General features: G+C 48.0%; 1 protein-coding gene and 1 long non-coding RNA gene across 6 annotated transcripts in view; one reads left to right on the top strand and one right to left on the bottom strand.

The window, feature by feature from the left end:
- Window positions 1-17,991, bottom strand: part of RGS12 (regulator of G protein signaling 12) — a 184,608-nt gene that overhangs the window by 121,531 nt on the left and 45,086 nt on the right. For 4 of the 5 annotated variants that reach the window (XM_078003006.1, XM_078003011.1, XM_078003005.1 and 1 more), the window contains one exon: window positions 14,739-16,720. In XM_078003006.1, coding sequence (XP_077859132.1) covers window positions 14,739-16,619 — 1,881 coding nt within the window. In that variant the 5' untranslated portion in view covers window positions 16,620-16,720. Of the gene's footprint in view, window positions 1-14,738; window positions 16,721-17,843; window positions 17,983-17,991 lie in introns of those variants that run through there. The other variant, XM_078003007.1, reaches the window with a different exon arrangement.
- LOC144341101 (uncharacterized) lies at window positions 10,403-13,382 on the top strand. Its single transcript, XR_013417701.1, has 2 exons — window positions 10,403-11,152; window positions 11,876-13,382. It is a non-coding gene; the product is annotated as an uncharacterized LOC144341101 (long non-coding RNA).

Below are 17,991 nucleotides of genomic sequence, written 5' to 3'. Positions count from 1 at the left end.
CACTGTGACACCATTCCCCAGAGAGCACACTCGGGGACCGTGGTCAGGACGAACTCCATGGGCAAACGCTGCCGGGACTAGGAAAGGTCACCTGCTGCGGGCTGCACAAAGCCCTAGGCCCCCAGCTCTGCCGCAGGCCCAGGAGGCTCGCCTCCCTGGAGCCGCCGTTCCTTCCCAGGACCGGGTGGACTCAGAGTGCCGCTGCCCAGTGTCTGCCTCCCCTCTTTCCGCTGGGGACAGAGAGCAGTGCGATGCTGGCCCCTGGGATCCCTGTTTACACAGCGTGATGGCCAACACCACCCTTCCCAGAGATACTTGCATCATGGGGCCTTAGCTGTGACCCTTTTAGAAGTATCATCCAGGTTTTTTTTTTTCCTTTACAATCTATTTTGAAACCTCCTCTCATTGTACCGGAAAAACAGCATAAAATCTATGTGCTGAAGCTGAAACTCTCCTGGCCTGCAATCCATGGAGCCTGTCATTGGTTACACCATGTAAGTACAATTTGTTTCCAAGGCCATCTCTCATTGACTTTGTTCTTATTAAAACAATTTTTTAAATAATTTTTACTTTTCCTTCAAATGAAGTTTTTTTTTAGTAAATATGTTCATATTTCCATCATAAGAAGTTGAAACAACACAAGATAAAAATTCCCTGGATTCTTCCCAGTTTTCATTTACTACCTCTGAGATAACTACTAGTACCCATTTGGAGTGTTTCCTTTGTATTTTTTCCATATATTTACATATAAACATATGTGCACTTTAAAACGTATAGGTTTCTTTGAGGGGTGTTGGAATTTTTTACACAAAAATAGGATATTAAATATATGTGTTTTTGTGACTTGCTTTTTCCATTCAATATGCCCTCGGGAGCTTCCCTATCAGTAATGTATTGATCCACTTTGTATGACAGAGGCTGCTCGCCATTCCTGCAAATAACCAGTCTCTCCTTCTTCCACAGGAATAGAAATCTTAGCTAGACACATGGCTGTCCAGCTAAGGACTACATTTCCCAGCCTCCTTTGCACTAGGCAAAGCCATATGACTAAGTCTGTCCAGTGAGATGTCTGCAACTTCCAGACTGTGCCTCCACCTCCCTCTCTCACTGCTGACGGAAATGGGGAAGTGAAGCTAAGGAGCTATCTCAAAGTTCAGGGCAAAAGCCACATGTGAAGAGCAGCAACGACACAACAGAAGGCACCCTGGGTTCCTGATGAGGGTGGAGCCTCCACACCAGCTCTGGAGGATTTACTCAAACTACACTTCTTATATCTAAACCACTATTATTTTATATTGTGCTGTTACAGCATAGAAACTCATATTTTAAATAAGTGTATGAATCCCATAGTATGAAAATACTACATTTTTCTGTACTCCATTGTGTCATTCAATCAAAAAAAATTAAGTGCCTTCTAACTGCCAGGCACTGTTCTAGTGCTATTGTTGCAAACCAGGCTGCAATAAAGATCCTGGATCACAATTCTTCATGCCTTTCCAGTACAGGTATCTTCTCTCCGTGATTGAAGGGAGAAGGCAAGGAGGAGGAGCCCGCAGTCCATTATTTCACTTTAACTGGGGTTACCCCAGAAAAGAAAGGTGACCTAATCAAATCTCCTTGTAAACTTGCTAATGAAAGACCTCCTGGCAAACCCAAGGATATTTGCTAGCAGGAGAATCATTGTCTGTGGAATGTTTTCAGCAGGATGTACCTGGTGTGTCTAGGATTGCTCATAATAAATAAACTTGGAATCCTAGGAGTTATGGAGTACAGATCCCTGAAAAATGTCACATAAACTATGCAGCTCTCACAGTACAAAATGGACATACTTCATGGTCAACAACTTCCCCCATGTAAGTGATGTGAGCAGGTGCATTTGCTCAGAGACCTCCCATGTGAAATTTGGGCCAGAGCACGTCCTCACACAGGAGGAAAGAACCAGGTAGTGTAATTGGCAGACAACTTCTCTCTGCTTCTATAAAGCCTCACAATTACATGTGTCCTAGAAATTATTAGGAAGCTTGATATGTAATAAGATCAGTGACTCCCAAAAGTTTAATCTAACAGTTTTATCATTGTGTTTTCTTAAAGGGAAAATTTGTTTTAAAAAGGCAAAAGAATTCCTTCTCTTACTCCTTCCTCAGTTAAATGTAATAGACTGAAATTTTGCTTTCATGGACTCAGGTTTATAAGAAATTTCACTTTAAAATGTACCTTTATTTTATATAACTCAATTTGATTTTCTAACTCTAAGCCAAAATTACACCTGATGCAGATTTAATTCAGTCATTTCTAAGTAAACAGTCAAATTAACTTTTCTGTCAATTCTACTCTTTAGTGTTTCAGTTGCATCACATTCAAGCCCTCTTGGGTACGCACACTGTTCCCCTCCCTGCGGTTTCAGTGGATGAGGGGACGTTTGTGTAACTGTTGCTTCGACATCACAGGGTGAGGCCCCCAGTCTCTCAAGTGTCACTTGGTTTGGTCCTGTGCTCACCTCATTCTCCCACTGCCACTCATGTGTCTGTCACTGGACACATGTTGAGCTCTTATTCATGACTTTGGCACTGGCTCCTTCAGGGACAGACATGGCCTCAATCAATCCCAAGGAGATACTGTTATAGGCTGAAATGTGTTCCCACAATCCAGTTGTGTTGAGATCCTGACCCCCAATACGGTGGAATGTGACTGTATTTGGAGACAGGGCCTTTACAGGGATAATTAAGGTAAAATGAGGTCATTAAAGTAGGCTTTAGTCCATTACGACTGGTGTCCTTATAAGAAAAAGGGATTAAGACAGAGAGATGCACAGAGGGAAGACGATGTGAAGACACAGGGAGAAGACGGCCATTGGCCAGCCAAGAAGATGGGCCTCAAAATAAATGAACCCTTGACAACTGACCTCAGACATGCTGCTGACCTCTTCATCTCAGACTTCACCTTCCTGGACTATGAGAGAATCAATGTCTGTGTTCCAGCTGGCCAGTCAGTGGAACTTTATAATGGCAGGTGAGCAGGCTAAGACTGTCCACACTGCACCCGCCACAGCAGGCCCCTAGCCTAGCCCCATGGCTGGCCCGGGTACAGGCCCATGAGCACATTCACAGTCGTGTGCAACACACTCTCTCAAGCTCTGTGACCCCTGGGAGCCCACAGGAACTTCTTGTGCCACCCAGAGTCATCCCTTGCCCTGATCCTGCTCCCACCTTCTATGGGGCAGTCCCCCTCCAAGTTCTAAACACACGTCTTGCACTCCTGGGTCCCAAACATGAGGGCAGCTTCCATCGGGGTCACCATGGAACTCAAAGTGGAATGTGAAGGCTCCTCCCAGCCACCTGACCCCCTGGTGCTCTCCAATTCTCCTCTTCTCACCCCACAGCTCAGGTGTTTCTCACAGGGAGGGTGGGGAAGGACACACTGATGCTTGCAGTGTGCAGTTCGGTCTTTCTGCCTTTCATCTGAACCCTCGGCTCTTCAACCTGGAATCCAACAGCTGAGCCTCCTGTCCTGACAACTTCCCCTTGGGGTTAAAGGTGACCCCGTGACCTCCCATCCAGATTGGACATGGTTAGTAGACAAGGGGGAGGAAAAGTCAGGCCAGGTAACAGACCTCAGAAGGCCACTCTGCTCACAGAGCTGCCCGCACACCCCATGACTTTGCTTTCTTTAGGACACAGTCACATGTAGTTTGAAGAACCGGGGCAGCCAGGTCAAAAGTTTTCTAAGTTTACAGGAGAAAACTATAAACAAACACTCCCAATACAGCTCCTGCTGACTTTGCGTAAGACCCTAGAGTAAGAGAAATCTCACCATCTGCATTATCACCTAACTGCAAAACTACTACATCTAGACCTGTATCTCTCTGTCCCTACTGCGTGTATATACATTGTCGCAGTCCATTTTCTGTTGCTATAACTGAATACCTGAGACTAGGTAATTTATTTTTTTTAAAAAAAGAAATGTATTCATTACCATCCTGGAGGTCAAGGGACTGCATCTGGTGAGGGCCTGCTTGCTGGTGGAGACTCTGTACAGAGTCCTGAGGTAGCACAGGGCATCACATGTTGAGGGAGCTAAACTGGCTCTTAACAAACCCACTGTCTATTTTTCTTAGATATGATTCAAATGTATTTGTTTAAAGGCATGGAGTACAAGTACAATTCTGTCATTATACATGCACAGACTGCACAGTGCTGAAGTCTGGGCTTTGAGGGTATCCATCACCCAAATGACATATATTGCACCCATTCAGAAATTTCTCATCACCCACCCCTCCTCCCACCCCCTCACCTTTCCAAGTCTCCGTTCTCTACCATTCCACTCTCTACATCCACGTGTATATTTTACCTCACACTTATAAGTGTGAACATGTGGGATTTGTCTTTCTGTATCTGACTTGTTTCACTTAGGATAATAGCCTCCAATTCCGTCCATGTGGCTGCAAAAGACAAGATTTCTTTCTTTTGATGGCTGAAACCCATCCGTTGGGCATAGAAGCCACGTTTCCTTTATCCATTCACCCACCGATGGACACTTAGGTTGATTCCATATCTTTGCTACTGTGGATAGTGCTGCAATAAACAGAAGAGTACAGGTATCTTTTTGATATAATGATTTCTTTTCCTATGGGTAGCTGGATACCCAGTAGTAGGATTGCTGGTTCAAATGGTAGCACTATTTTTAGGACTTTGAAAAATCTACATACTGTTTTCCATAGAGGCTGTACTAATTTACATTCCCACCAACAGTGTATAAGAGTTCCCTTGACAACATCTGCTATTGTTTGACTTTTTATTAACAGTCATTCTGAGTGAGGTAAAATGATATCTCACTGTGGTTTTAATTTGCACTTCTCTAATGATAACTGATACTGGGCATTTTCTTATATGCCTGTTGAACATTTGTATATCTTCTTTTGAAAAATGTCTATTTGGTCGGGCGCGGTGGCTCAAGTCTGTAATCCCAGCACTTTGGGAGGCCGAGACAGGCGGATCACGAGGTCAGGAGATTGAGACCATCCTGGCTAACACGCTGAAACCCCGTCTCTACTAAAAAAAATACAAAAAACTAGCTGGGCGAGGTGGCAGCGCCTGTAGTCCCAGCTACTCGGGAGGCTGAGGCAGGAGAGTGGCATAAACCCAGGAGGCGGAGCTTGCAGTGAGCTGAGATCCAGCCACTGCACTCCAGCCTGGGTGACAGAGCGAGACTCCGTCTCAAAAAAAAAAAAAAAAAAAAAGAAAAGAAAAATGTCTATTCATATCCTTTGCTCACTTTTTAATGGCGTTATTTTGTTGCTGTGAGTTGTTTGAGTGCTCATATATTCTGGATATTAGACCCTTGTCAGGTACATATTTTGGAAATATTTTCTTCCATCCTGCAGGCTATCTGTTCGCTCTGTTGATTATTTCTTTTGCTGTGCAGAAGTTCTTTAACTCCCACTTGTCCAATTTTGTTTCTGTTGCCCGTACTTCTGAGAATTCAACAATAAATTATTTGCCGAGACCAATCTCCAACAGAGTTTCCCTAGGTTTTCTTCTAGTATTTTTATAGTTTCAGGTTTAAGTCTTTAATCCAGCTTGAGATGATTTTGTGTATGGTGAGAGATACAAGTCCAGTTTCATTCTTCTACACAGGGCAATCCAATTTTCCCAGTACCATTTATTGAAAAGGATGTCTTTTCCCCATTGTCTGTTCTTGTTAACTTTGTCAAAGATCACTTAGCTGTAAATATGTGGCTTTATTTCTGGGTTCTCTATTTTGTTGTCTAGTTTTATACCAGTAACATGCTGTTTTGGTTACTACAGCCTTGTATAATTTGAAGTCAGGTAATGCAATATCTCCAGCTTTGTTCTTTTTGCTTAGAATTGCTTTGGCTATTCAGGCTCTTTTTTGGTTCCATATAAATTTTAGGACTGCATTTTCTACTTCTGTGAAAAATTACGTTGGTATTTTGGTAGGGATTACATTGAATCTGTAGATTGCTTCAGACAGTGTGGTCACTTTAATATTAATTATTCCAGTCCATGAACATGGATGTTTTTCCATTGGTTTGTGTCATCTACAATTTCTCTCATCAGTATTTTGTAGCTTTCCTTGTGGAAATCTTTCACTTCCTTGGTTCAGTTGATACCTAGGTATTTTATTTTTATAGTTATTGTAAATGGGACTGCTTCCTTGATTTCTTTCTCAGCTAGATCATTATTGGTGTAAAGAAACACTACTGATTTTTGTACATTGATTTTGTATCCTGCAACTTTGCTGAATTTATTTATCCAATCTAAGAGTTTTTCAGTCAAGTCTTTAGGTTTTTCTAGATATAGGATCACATCTAGCCAGGGGTGGCGGCTCACACCTCCCAGCACTTTGGATAGCCAAGGCAGGCAGATTGCCTGAACCAGAAGTTTGAGATCAGCCTAGGCTACACTGTTAACACTCCATCTCTACAAAAAAATTTTAAAATTAGTCAGGCATGGTAGTATGCACCTGTAGTCCTAGCTACTTGGGAGGCTGAGGCTGGAGGATCCCTTGAGTCCAGGAGTTTGAGGTTACAGTGACCTAGGATAGCAGCACTGTGCTCCAGTCTGGGTGACAGAGCGAGACTTTGTCTCAAAAAAAAAGATTATGTCATCAGCAAACCAGGATAATTTGACTTCCTCTTTTCTAACTGGTATGCCTTTTATTTATTCCTCTTGCCTGACTGCTCTGGCTAGGACTTCCAGTACTATGTTGAATAGGAGTGATGAGAGTGGGCATCCTTGTCTTGTTCCAGTTCTTAGAGGGAATGCTTTCAAACTTTTCCCCTTTCAGTATGATGTTGGTTGTGGGTTTGTTATAGACGGCCTTTATCATTTTGAGCTTCTACGCCTTGTTTGTTGAGGGTTTTTATCATGCTGAATTTTACCAACTGCTTTTTCTAAGATGGTCATATGGTTTTGTTCCTAATTCTATTTATGGGATGTATCACGTTTACTGATTTGCATACATTGAACCATCCTTGCATCCCTGGCACATAACACATCATAGCATATTATCTTTTTGGTGTGCCGCTGGAGTCAGTGTGCTAGTATTTTGTTGAAATTTGTACATCTATGTTCAACAGAGATATTGGCCTGTACTTTTGGTGGTTTGTCCTTGTCTGGTTTGGGTACTGGGGTGATACTCGCCTCACAGAATGAGTCAGGAAGAACTCCCTCACCCTCCATTTTCTGGAACCGTTTCAGGAGGGTTAGTACTAGTTCTTCATAGGTTTGGTAGAATTCGGCTGTGAATCTACTTGGCCCTGGGCTTTTCTCTGTTAGGAGATGTTTTTGTCACTGATTCAATCTCACTGCTCATTATTCAGACCCACCCTCTTGATAACTAATCCACTCCTGCGACAACCTATCAAGGATGAATGGATTATGGATTCTGCCATTCATGAGGGCAGAGTCCTCATGACTCAATCACCTCTTAAAGGCCTCACCTCTTAATACTGTCACATTGGGGATGACATTTCAACATGAGTTTCAGAGAGGACAAACATTCAGACCATAGCACATCCCTATTTCGGAGCTTTTAATCTATATAATAAATTATAAAAGTAATCAAATTTACTCATTGATTTTATGCCAAGGTTCATATCAAATAAATCAAAATGAAACTTAAGCTGTGTTTCTGAACCAACGAATCCTATCCTTTACCCTCCAAGCATGCATAAATCACCTTTCAGAAAACTCCTCCCAAGAAAATTCCCACTCTCTATCTGAACTGCAGCTACCAAAAATTCATTCATTTTCAATTTTTCCCTTTCGGCAGATTTTTTATAACTAGTTTAAAATATTTTGACCAAGGCACTAATTTCTTTTATATACAAAGAGCTCTTACTAATCAACAAGAAAAAGGCCTACCATCAGGTGGAAAAATGGCCAAGGTACATGAATCAGGAGTAGACAATAAAAGAAATATTTATGGTCAATTAACATACAAAATTGCTCAATTTAAGAAATTAAATAATACCATTTCTTTCCTCTCAGATTGGCAAATAAATAAAAGACTGATAAAACTCTAGAGCTACACGGGTAGGAGGAAAAGGGCCTCTTCTCCAGCTACCTAAGATGCTGAAAGGGAAGAAGGCCAAACGGAAGGAGTTGGCCCTGGCCCCTGCCACCATGCAGCAGCAGGAGGCCAAGAAGATGGACGTCTGAGGAAAGGCCTAAGAATTTCTGCACTGGACAGGACGTCCAGTCATTACAGGGACCTCGCCCACTTTCTCAAAGGCCCTGCTGTTTCAGGCTGCAGCGGCAAAGGGCCATCCTCCTTGAGTGGCTGAAAGCACCTCCTGTGACTGACTGGTTCACCCAGGGCTCAGGCCACAGGCAGCTAGCCAACCACGTATGCTGGCCCACAGTACCAACCAGAGACAAGCAAGAGAAGAAGCAGAGACTGTTGGCCTGGGCTGAAAGACAGCACTGGCCCAGGGGACATCCCCACTAAGAGATGGACCACGTGTCCCTCCAACAGGAGTTGATGCTGCCACAACCTTGGTGGAAAACGAGAAGGCTCAGCTAGTGGTAACTGCACGTGACGTGGCTCCCACTGAGCTGGTTGTCTTCCTGCCTGCCTGTGTCCTGAGATGGGGGTTCCCTACCGCACTGTCAAGGAGAAGGCCTGACGAGGGTGTCAAGCTCGCAGGACCAAGGAGTCTGCTCCACTGTCGCCTTCACACAGGTTAACTTGGAAGACAAGGGAGCTCTAAGCTGGCGGAAGCTATCAAGATCCACGACAACAGATATGACAAGATCCGCCATCACTGGGAAGGCTACGCTCTGGGACCAAAATCTGTGGCTCACGTTGCCAAGCTGGAAAAGGCAAAGCCTGTCACTAAACTGGGTGAAATGAACACTGTTGAGTTTTCTGTACATCAAAGTAACACAAATTCTCCTTCAATAAAAAAAGGGGGCATACACACACACACACACACACACACACAATTGACAAAAATATAAACTGGAAGACCTCTTTGGTGGGAAATTTGGCAAACTTTAAAATGCACATACACTTTTAAAAACAGCAATTCCATATCTAGGAACCTACCCAAAAGAAAACTCACATATATACAAAGATAGAACCCTAAGAATTTTTACTGCAATCCAGTTTATAATGAAATCTAGAAACAGTCTAAGGTTGCCATCAACTGGGAACTGATTCAATAAAAAATGGCACAGGCATATGATGGAATACCATGTGGCCACTACAATGAAGAAGAGTTTTTTAAATTGCTATACAACGAAGTACATGAGTTTTAGAAAAAAGTAACTCACAGCAGTATGTCACATGTATTTTCAATAAGGGGAAGGAAAAGGAGGAGAATATCCAAGAGGTTGTGCAGACAGCGTAAGTGCGTGAAAGGAAGCAGACTCTGAACTGCAGCTCTCCGTGTGGAGCGGGACAGAGGCAGCAGCAGCATCTAAGGCTCCGACTCTTACAGTGCTTGGGTATGTTATTATGAATAAATGGTGGGGAATGAGATGATGAGCATCCACCCACCAACACACTGCACCGCAAGACATAAAACTGCACCAGCACGAGCAAGGCAGCGCAGCACCCCTCCGGGAGAGGCCCCCCTGGCCTGGCACTTGCTCGCCCTCCCGCTCACCCCTGGCTTGTCCTCCCATCTAGGGGCACGCACCACCCTGGACAGCAGACTGCACTGCTCACGGGCTTGAGGCTTCTGTACTTTGCCTTTTTTATGAGCGCTGTTTTCAGATGTATTCAGGTGACGCAGGTACCACCATCTCGCTCGGACGTAGCTCTCTGGTATTCCAGTACACCCATGAGGTATTTCTCCGTTCTCCTGTTAATGGTCTTATCTCAGTAAGAAACAGCAGAGCAGGAACTCACTCCTGCAAATCCGCCCTTCCGCAGGCAGCAGTCCTCAAGTGCTGTGGCCTCAGGACTCCCGGGAGGACCTACCAACTACTGAGCACCTCAGCGAGCCTTTATCTTTGTGGGTTTCAGCTACTGATGTTTCTCATACCAGAAATTAAACTGAGGAATGTAAAAGTATTTATTCATTCATTTCAAAATTATACCAATCAATCCTTTGCATATCATAAATAACATATTTTCATTTTTAAAATTTCCAAAATCCATTGTATGGAAATTTTAAGAACGTGGGTGCTGCTACTTAACTAGGTATTTCAATTAATATAATTAATTTAATTAATATAACTTTGAGTCAGTTTGCAAAGACACAGAATTAAACACACTTGCCTTAAATGAAACACAAGGCCATCATTCTTGATGACAGAAGCATTTCGAGATCCTGGGTTCCCTTTCACGTCAACCCCTTTTATAGTCACAGGCCTGAGTGTTTATCTCCATGAGAACCAGCTTGTGCTGGCTACAGACATTAGGCAGAGACAAGGAGCAAACTACACAAAACGGAAAGCAGTCCACTTCCAAACATCATCTCATCCGCTTCAAGAATTTCAGACCCTCAGCAAGTCTACAAGTAACTCAGCTCCCATTCCTTGCTCCTCCCCAGAGGAGGGAGAAGCTGACGAGGATGAGCTGGCACAAGGTCATCACCTGGGTCGGTGTCCAGGGGGTTAAAGCTTTCCATCTCACCGAGAAGAGGTCGAAATGCTGAGCAACAAAGAGTCTGGCTCGCTGGTCTCCAGGCCTCCACAGGAGCAAGTGGCCACTGAGGGCGGAAACCTGGGCTGAGCCTGCGGACAGCAGGATGGAGGCGACAGTGACAAAAGCCTTGGGAAAGGACAGCAATGGAGAATCTAGTGGCAGTTAGGACACAGAACTGTTGGCCTTAGAGACCAACTTGTGACTAGATGCAGCATTATATTTCTTCTAATAGTCAGCTTTTTTTGCATACAGATTAAGAAAGGCTGGTGCCAGTAATTTAAAAGGGAACGTTTAACGTTCACGGAACCAGAAATAACTGTGTAGACGGAATGCTGAAGATTCTTCTAGGGCTAAGAGCGAGTGCCTAAGCCAAGGACACCATCGGCAGGGGCCCCTCCCCAGGCCTGGGCCTCAGAGCATGCTGGACACCACCCACCTGCAGCACACTGCGGAGAGGAGCTGACGGGGCTGTCCAGGCCAGAGCTGCTCCACAGCCACAGAAAACCCCGCACTGAGGTGCAGGCAAGCCAAGGTGGGTTCAAAAGGAGAAGTTAGGGGTTAGATGCCCTTGGGGGGTGTTGAAGAAGGGTGCATACAGACGCTGGGTAGCCAAACGAGGCACTGTGCCAGGAATCCAGGCATTTCCTCTGAGTACCAAGCCCACCCTGCCATGCCCAGCTTCTGATCCTGGCACTGGGCCTTGAAGACCACATGACTATCCTGACCAGGGGCTCGATGTTCAGCGCTGGGCACGGGCACTGCTTCCCAGGTGATGTGGGATGGGCTGGCGTGTGAGGGTCCCACATCGTTTTTCCTGGGGACTGGGGACAGCCACCAATCCTCACCCGGGAACTGCTTCACTCCCTTACAGCTGTGATGGACTCACGGTCCTGTCAGATAAGGCCCTACTCTGGGCATCTAAACCTCCCACACCCACTTTTCCAGACGCAGCCCCTTTCCACACTGATGACCTTAGCCTTGTCGTTTCTGTCTGTCAGCAGCTAACCATCTTTTCCTCTGTTAACAACTCTGTATACTGAATTTTTCCCGTTCAAATACTGCTGTGTTTCCTGTCTCCTGGCTGGATCCTGACTGATTCCACCTGAGTCTGTGCAAAGTAAAGCCCTGAAGTCCCCATCACCACTAACAATCTGGAGCCACGTGAAGCTTGCTACCTGACACCGCTGCACCCTCCAGGGGCCTCCTCTGCTCTCTCCCTCCCTGTGCCAACTCTTCTTCTTCTTCTAATTTCCAGGCCCTTCCTGCATCCCTGCTGGCCCCTTCTCTCAGCACAGGCCAGCGTCCAGGTGGGACCCTGATCACTGTGGATGGTCACGGCCACCTTCGAAGCTCTGCAGACCTGCCCAGAGGGACGTCCAGACCCATCTTGTGGCCACATCATGACCCCTGGAAGCTTCTGCTGCTCTAACGGGGGAGGCTACGGGATCAGACTGACCTACTACACAGGAAGGCCCACTTGGCAAAGTAAACAGCAACAGATAAACTTCAAGAGATTACAGCAGGAACCCATAAAACACAACATGTCACTACCTAGTTATTTTCACAGTGTGTCACGCCACATTATGAAGGCCATTCCAAATCACACACAGGAGTGTCTCTGTGGGAAGCGACATGGAGTGCCAGGGCTGTCTTGGTCCCAGCACTTACATGCCCTGTGACTGCAGGCAAGTCACCTGACAGCCAAACCTCAATCTCCTGGCCTGATGGCCTCAGGATTCCTATCAAGGTAAGGATGCACTCTGCAAAGCAGTGACGACTGCACCATTATTTCCAACCCTGAGGACATGCCAGCTCCCCTTCTGCTCTGCTCCAGTGTGGATGGGAAGAGCCAGGACCCTCATCTTCACTGCAAAGAAGCCCAAGACTGGCATCACAACCCCGCCTACACACCCATGTCACCCGCCCCAAGGAGCAGTCCATTCACTGGTGGGATGGGGATGACAGCGTTATCTGTCTCTCAGGTCCCCTAAGGACCATAAGCATCACTGTCAATCAGCTAAAATAGCATCATACTCCCCACTGTCCAGGTCACTTTGAATTTCAGGAGAAAGCAGGTGAAGGTGCCCTGTAATCCACAAAGAACCACATAAACACTAGTGTCAACCTTCACTACACCACAGCAGTGGAGAAAACACAGTTTTAAACATGTATTCAAAGAGATGAGGAATCTCCTGATGCCAAAGAACATTTTCACCACTTTCCAGGGCTCTTCACCTCCCCATCCCTGCCCAATACAGGCAGCTCACACTGAGGCCAGCTCCCTGGCAGTGGCCCTGCACCACCACCTACGGGCTCCACGGGGAAGTGAGGGGAGGCCCAGGGCAGGCAGGAGGGCACCTCCTTGAGAATCCAGCCCAGGGCTCAGATCAAGAGACAGGAAAAGACAGCAGCAGCACGCGCAGCTGCAGAACGACTCCTCTAAAAAGGAGGCTGAGGCCAGGTGTGGTGTGGTTCATGCCTGTAATCCCAGCACTCTGGGAGGCTGAGGCAGGAGGATCGCTTGAGCTCAGGAATTCAAGACCAGCCTGGGCAACATGGCAAAATCCCATCTTTACAGAAAATATAAAAATTAGCCGGGCATGGTAGCCAGTGCCTGTAGTCCCAGCTACTCAGGCGGCTGAGGTGGGAGGATCACCTGAGCCCGGGAGCAGGGGCTGCAGTGAACTACGATCGAGCCACTGCACTTGAGCCTGGACAACAGAGCCAGATCCTGTCCCCAAAAATAAAGAGGATGCTGAAAATTCATATGATTACAAGTGTTTTAAAAAAACACAATTATATGCTTACATACATCAAAATATTATCAGTGATCATTTTGAGGAGATAAAACGAGAAATCTCTCCTTCCTTCATTTTTTAAATTTTATTTTATTTTAGAGTCAGAGTCTCGCTCTGTCACCCAGGCTAGAGTGCAGTGGCTGCAACATAGCTCACGGCAGCCTTGAACTCCTGGGCTCAAGCGAGCCTCCTGCCTCAGCCTGCAAAGCACTGAGTTGAGGCATATGCCGCAGCTTCTTCCTAGCCTTTAAATGCTCTCTCAGATGCCACATTTCATCATGGAAAACACTAGCCCTGGGTGGGGGAATCGAGTAGAAATAATCGTCAAACACGGCCTTTCCTACTCCCCGGCCCTGCCCACCCAGTCAGCAGCCTTAGAGGGTGTTCTTAGGATAGTCTCAGGATGTGAACAAACACTAAAAAGGTGTCTTTACATCGTAAATGGCCAGAGTAGTTTCTTTGAAACAAAGGAAGCTAAGTGCCCACCCCCATCACCTGTCAGAACGGCCCTGGCTCCAAACAGAGCACCCACCGCACAGCCCCACACAACAGCACCACCTCCTGCTGGAGGAAGTCCTTCCAGAGGGTTCCCTGCAGCCAACCGCACAGGCACAGCCCCGCACAGTGCCGCATGGCAGCACTGCCTCCTGCTGGACAAAGTCCCTTCCAGAGGGTTCCCAGGTTTGCTCATTTACTCTCTTTCCTGCTCCAACTTAGCTCCTAAAGGAAGGCAGGGCCCCCAAAGGGATGCTGATGGGTCCAGGTCTTCGAGGCAGCACTACACACCATGAGGTACCCCTTGGTGAGCAGGCAGCATGCGGCTCCCAGGGCCCACTGCAGAGTCCAGCCGGCGTTTTCCACAGCAGGATATCCCCCATGGAGGCTCTCGGTGCTTCAAGAATATTCTCGTCTCAAGAGGGATGTGGGACACTGGGATGAAGATTCTGGGGTCAGACCTAAAATGGGCTTCAAGGGGCCACAGGGACAGAGCAAGGGAGGAGCAGGAAGGGGAGGAAGGGCCTTACCCTGAGCTCTAAGATGACAACTTCCCTCTCGCCGCCACCTCTCCTGCCCAGATGTCCTGCCCAGAACCAGCCATCAGAGCCAGAACCAGAACCAGGGACTCCAACAGGGCAGGGGGCGAGGGGTCCCAGCAAGACACAGTCCGCAGCCCAGAGGCAACGCGGACACCCTGTGATGGCCACAGAGGCCACAGGGCCAGCCAGAGGAAGCCAGGACTGTGCCACCTGGTGACTGGGAGCCACCTCCCCATGGCTGCTAAGTGAGGAGTTTGGGCTGAGCGGCTTCTGGCAGGCTTACCTTTTTATCTTCCTTAGTCTTTCGAACAGTTCGATGGGGACCAAAAATGTTTTGCATTCCAAAGGCCTTCCTGGACCACTCCCTCTTGGGAGTGCTCAGCGGGGGCTGCGCGAAGCTGCCCTCCACCCTGTAGCGGTCCGCGGGGATCTTGCTCATAGGAGGGGGCAGCGTGCCGCAGTTGACGCTGGACCAGCCGTCGGTGGAATCTGTGTAAGACTCCTGGTCGCTGGCATGTCCGCACTGCCACTCCCGGAGCACGTGAACCGGGAGCCAGCGCTGGTTGAAACCACAGCTGGCGCCCACGGTGCCCCTCTTGGAAGGGGGGACTGAGCTCCTCAAAGAAGCTGGAGGCACCTCCACAGGGGAGGCCGGTCCTAGGTGCTTGTTTAGGTCCCGGAACCTGTCAGTCTGATGAGCGGCCTCAAATGGGGGGCTCCCTTCGGAGTCCGGACAGAAGGGTCCAGACCAGGGAGCACCCCAGGGCTGGGTACCCCTCCCACCCACACCGTCCCACGCGCTGCCTCCGGGACCGTGCCTGCTTGAGCTCCCACCCAGGTCCACCACAAGGACTCGGTTGCTCTTCTCCTCCTGGTGGAAGTTCCCGATGCCGCTGTCACTGTTGCTGCTGGTGCTGTTGTTCTGGTGGGCATCAGCGTCCCCGTCCAGAAAGGCGCGGGCCCGCATGCCCTCAATCAGCTCACCCATGTCTCGGTACAGGACAGAGATGAACTGCAGGACAGGGAGGGAGGACGCCGGGAATTCCAGACAGCCATTGGTGTCCGGGTCAGCCGTGCACTCAAACCCAAACCGCCGAGCAATGCCTTGGTGGATCTTGTGATTAAACAAGTCTGGGTCCACCATGAATACATGGCAGGAAGTCCGCAGGGCGCCCTCCTCCTCCTGGGCCAGGCTCCCGTCATCATTCGTCTGCATGGTCACCAACCCGAAAAATCGCCGGTCGTCCGGGCACACGGCGCTGAAGGCCAGCTTCTCGGCCGGGTACTCGGCCACGACCCCAGCCTTGTCAGTGCTCAGCTGCACACAGTCGTGCATGATCTTCATGGTCACCAGCGAGTGGATTTTCTGCTCTGCCCGCAGGCGCCGCATGCAGCCACGGATGGCTTGCAAGCTGTCAGACTCCAGGTTGGAGCTCGTGGAAGGAAGTTCAATGGAGCCTAAGTAGCCCACGATCATCGCCACATTTAAAATACTTGCATCCAATGCGAAATCGTCATGACTTTCTAGTCCAATGCTGAAAACCGAATCATCATGAATAACTTTCGATATTTCCTCCTTAGAAAGCATGTTGGGATTTGGATTATTCATACTTTCATGTCCGACATCAAATCGAGCTGCGGCTGACTCCGAAAGGGATCTTTGTTTCAATTTCAAGGGCTCTGAACTGCTCGCACAAAGGCTCGGGTTTTCAAAAATCATATTGAAAATTCCACCAGACTGCATTTCCTCCACGACTCGCTCTGCTCTGTTTATACCTAGTGCTTTAGAATCCAGCTTGGGTTTCAGCCAGCCTTTTCCTTCATAGAGTCCCCCTTCTTCGTCACTGGAACAGGATTCAAGGCGGCCGATGCCTTCAGCAATCACCATGTGCAGGACACCAGAGCACTTCCCAATTAATTTCACTACATCTTCATGAGACGCTTTTTTCACATTGATTTCATTGACAGCAAATATCTGGTCTCCAGCTCGGAGGCCCACGAAATCCGCAGGGCTCCCTCTCATGACGCAGCTGAGCACACAGGGCGCCTGTCCCGAAAGTGTGAATCCATAGCCGGCCCTCCCCCGGGCAACCTCCACACTCCGCACCCGCGGGGGCGTCGGCCCAGGCAATGGGCGCTTGGACGCCTCCCCAACTCTAAACATTCTGATGAGCTTCCAAGACAAACAGCACGTCTCATTGTTCCCGTGGAGCAATACTTGAGGGAATGCTTGATGCTACCATGCTTGCTTCTTCAAACAGTGCCCTAAGAAAGAAAAATGAACAGCTCATTATTAAAGTCCATCTTTCTCCACTGCTCACTGGTATTGCCTAAACACAAAAACATAATTCATAATAAAAACCACCGCAGAAAGCACCTCTAAGTGTCTATAGATAATAAATCTTCAAGTCAGGCAAAGAAACTTCCTTTCGGAGTAGAAAATGTCTCCCACAATGGCTACCCTGACACTGCACAAGTTCCCATTCCTGCCCGGCAGACCCACCGACCCACCGTGGGCGTGAGGACGCAAGACTGCTTCCCCTGCTGCTTCCACACCCTGCTTGGATGGAAAGAGCCCCTTGCTACTCAGTGTCGTCCGTGGACTGGCAGCCTGTCTGAAAGGCAGACTCTCGGGCTCCACTCAGAACAAACACACCCAAACCCACATTTCATAGGACAGCAGAGTCCAAGCGTGAGAAGCAAGGCCTGCTACAGGCTTCAGGTTCAAAGGCACCTGCAGAACAGAGTCTAACCCCTTAGTTGATTACAAATCCCCTCACATAGAGTTTTCCCTCAGGAGAGGGGTCACCTAATATTCCATGACCCTCCCACATTAATTTATTTTGAATATACTGTGTGGGGGAAAGCACATTAGCCTGAAACAACCTCAATCAATACTGCAAAGGCCACCCAACAGGCTAGATAAAAACCACCACCAAAAAAAGCAAAGAAACATCATATTAACTCAATTCTTCCAGGGGGTATGACTTTAAAAGTATTGGTTGTCATTAAGAACAAACTTGTCAGGGGTTCCCGGACCACCCCCAGGCCAGTGATTCCCAGGACTTAGTACAAAGGTGCACTCACAGCTGAGATTCATTAGAGCGAAAGGATTCCACACAAAATCAGCAGGGGCAGAGGCCCATGGGGCGGTGTCCTAAGGAAACTTGGCCCGAGCTTCCAGAATCCTCTCCCGGTGGGGTCGCGCAGAACGCACTGAGCTCCCCCCAGAGTGAGCCGTGACAGTGTGTGCAGTGTCGTCACCAGGGAAGCCCACCGGAGACTCGGTGCCAGAGTTTTGACTGTGGGCTGGGCACATGGGCACTCTCTGCCTGCCTCGCACCCAGACTCTGGACTCCCAGAGGGAAGGCAGGTTCTCAGCACAAACCCTGTTGCCCACACAAGCAGCTGAGCACAGGGAGCCCCTCCTCAGTGAGGACGGTGGGCACCGTCCTGATACCACTCAGGGGCCAGCCTGGCACACAGGCCTCTCAGGATGGTCTCGGGCCTGCTGTGTAGTCTCTCCTGCAAAACTC

Source organism: Macaca mulatta, chromosome 5 (genome assembly GCF_049350105.2).
Source record: "Macaca mulatta isolate MMU2019108-1 chromosome 5, T2T-MMU8v2.0, whole genome shotgun sequence".
NCBI classification, from domain to species: Eukaryota; Metazoa; Chordata; class Mammalia; order Primates; family Cercopithecidae; genus Macaca; species Macaca mulatta.
The sequence above is the reverse complement of the archived record's forward strand: the minus strand, read 5'-3'. Positions and strand labels throughout refer to the sequence as shown.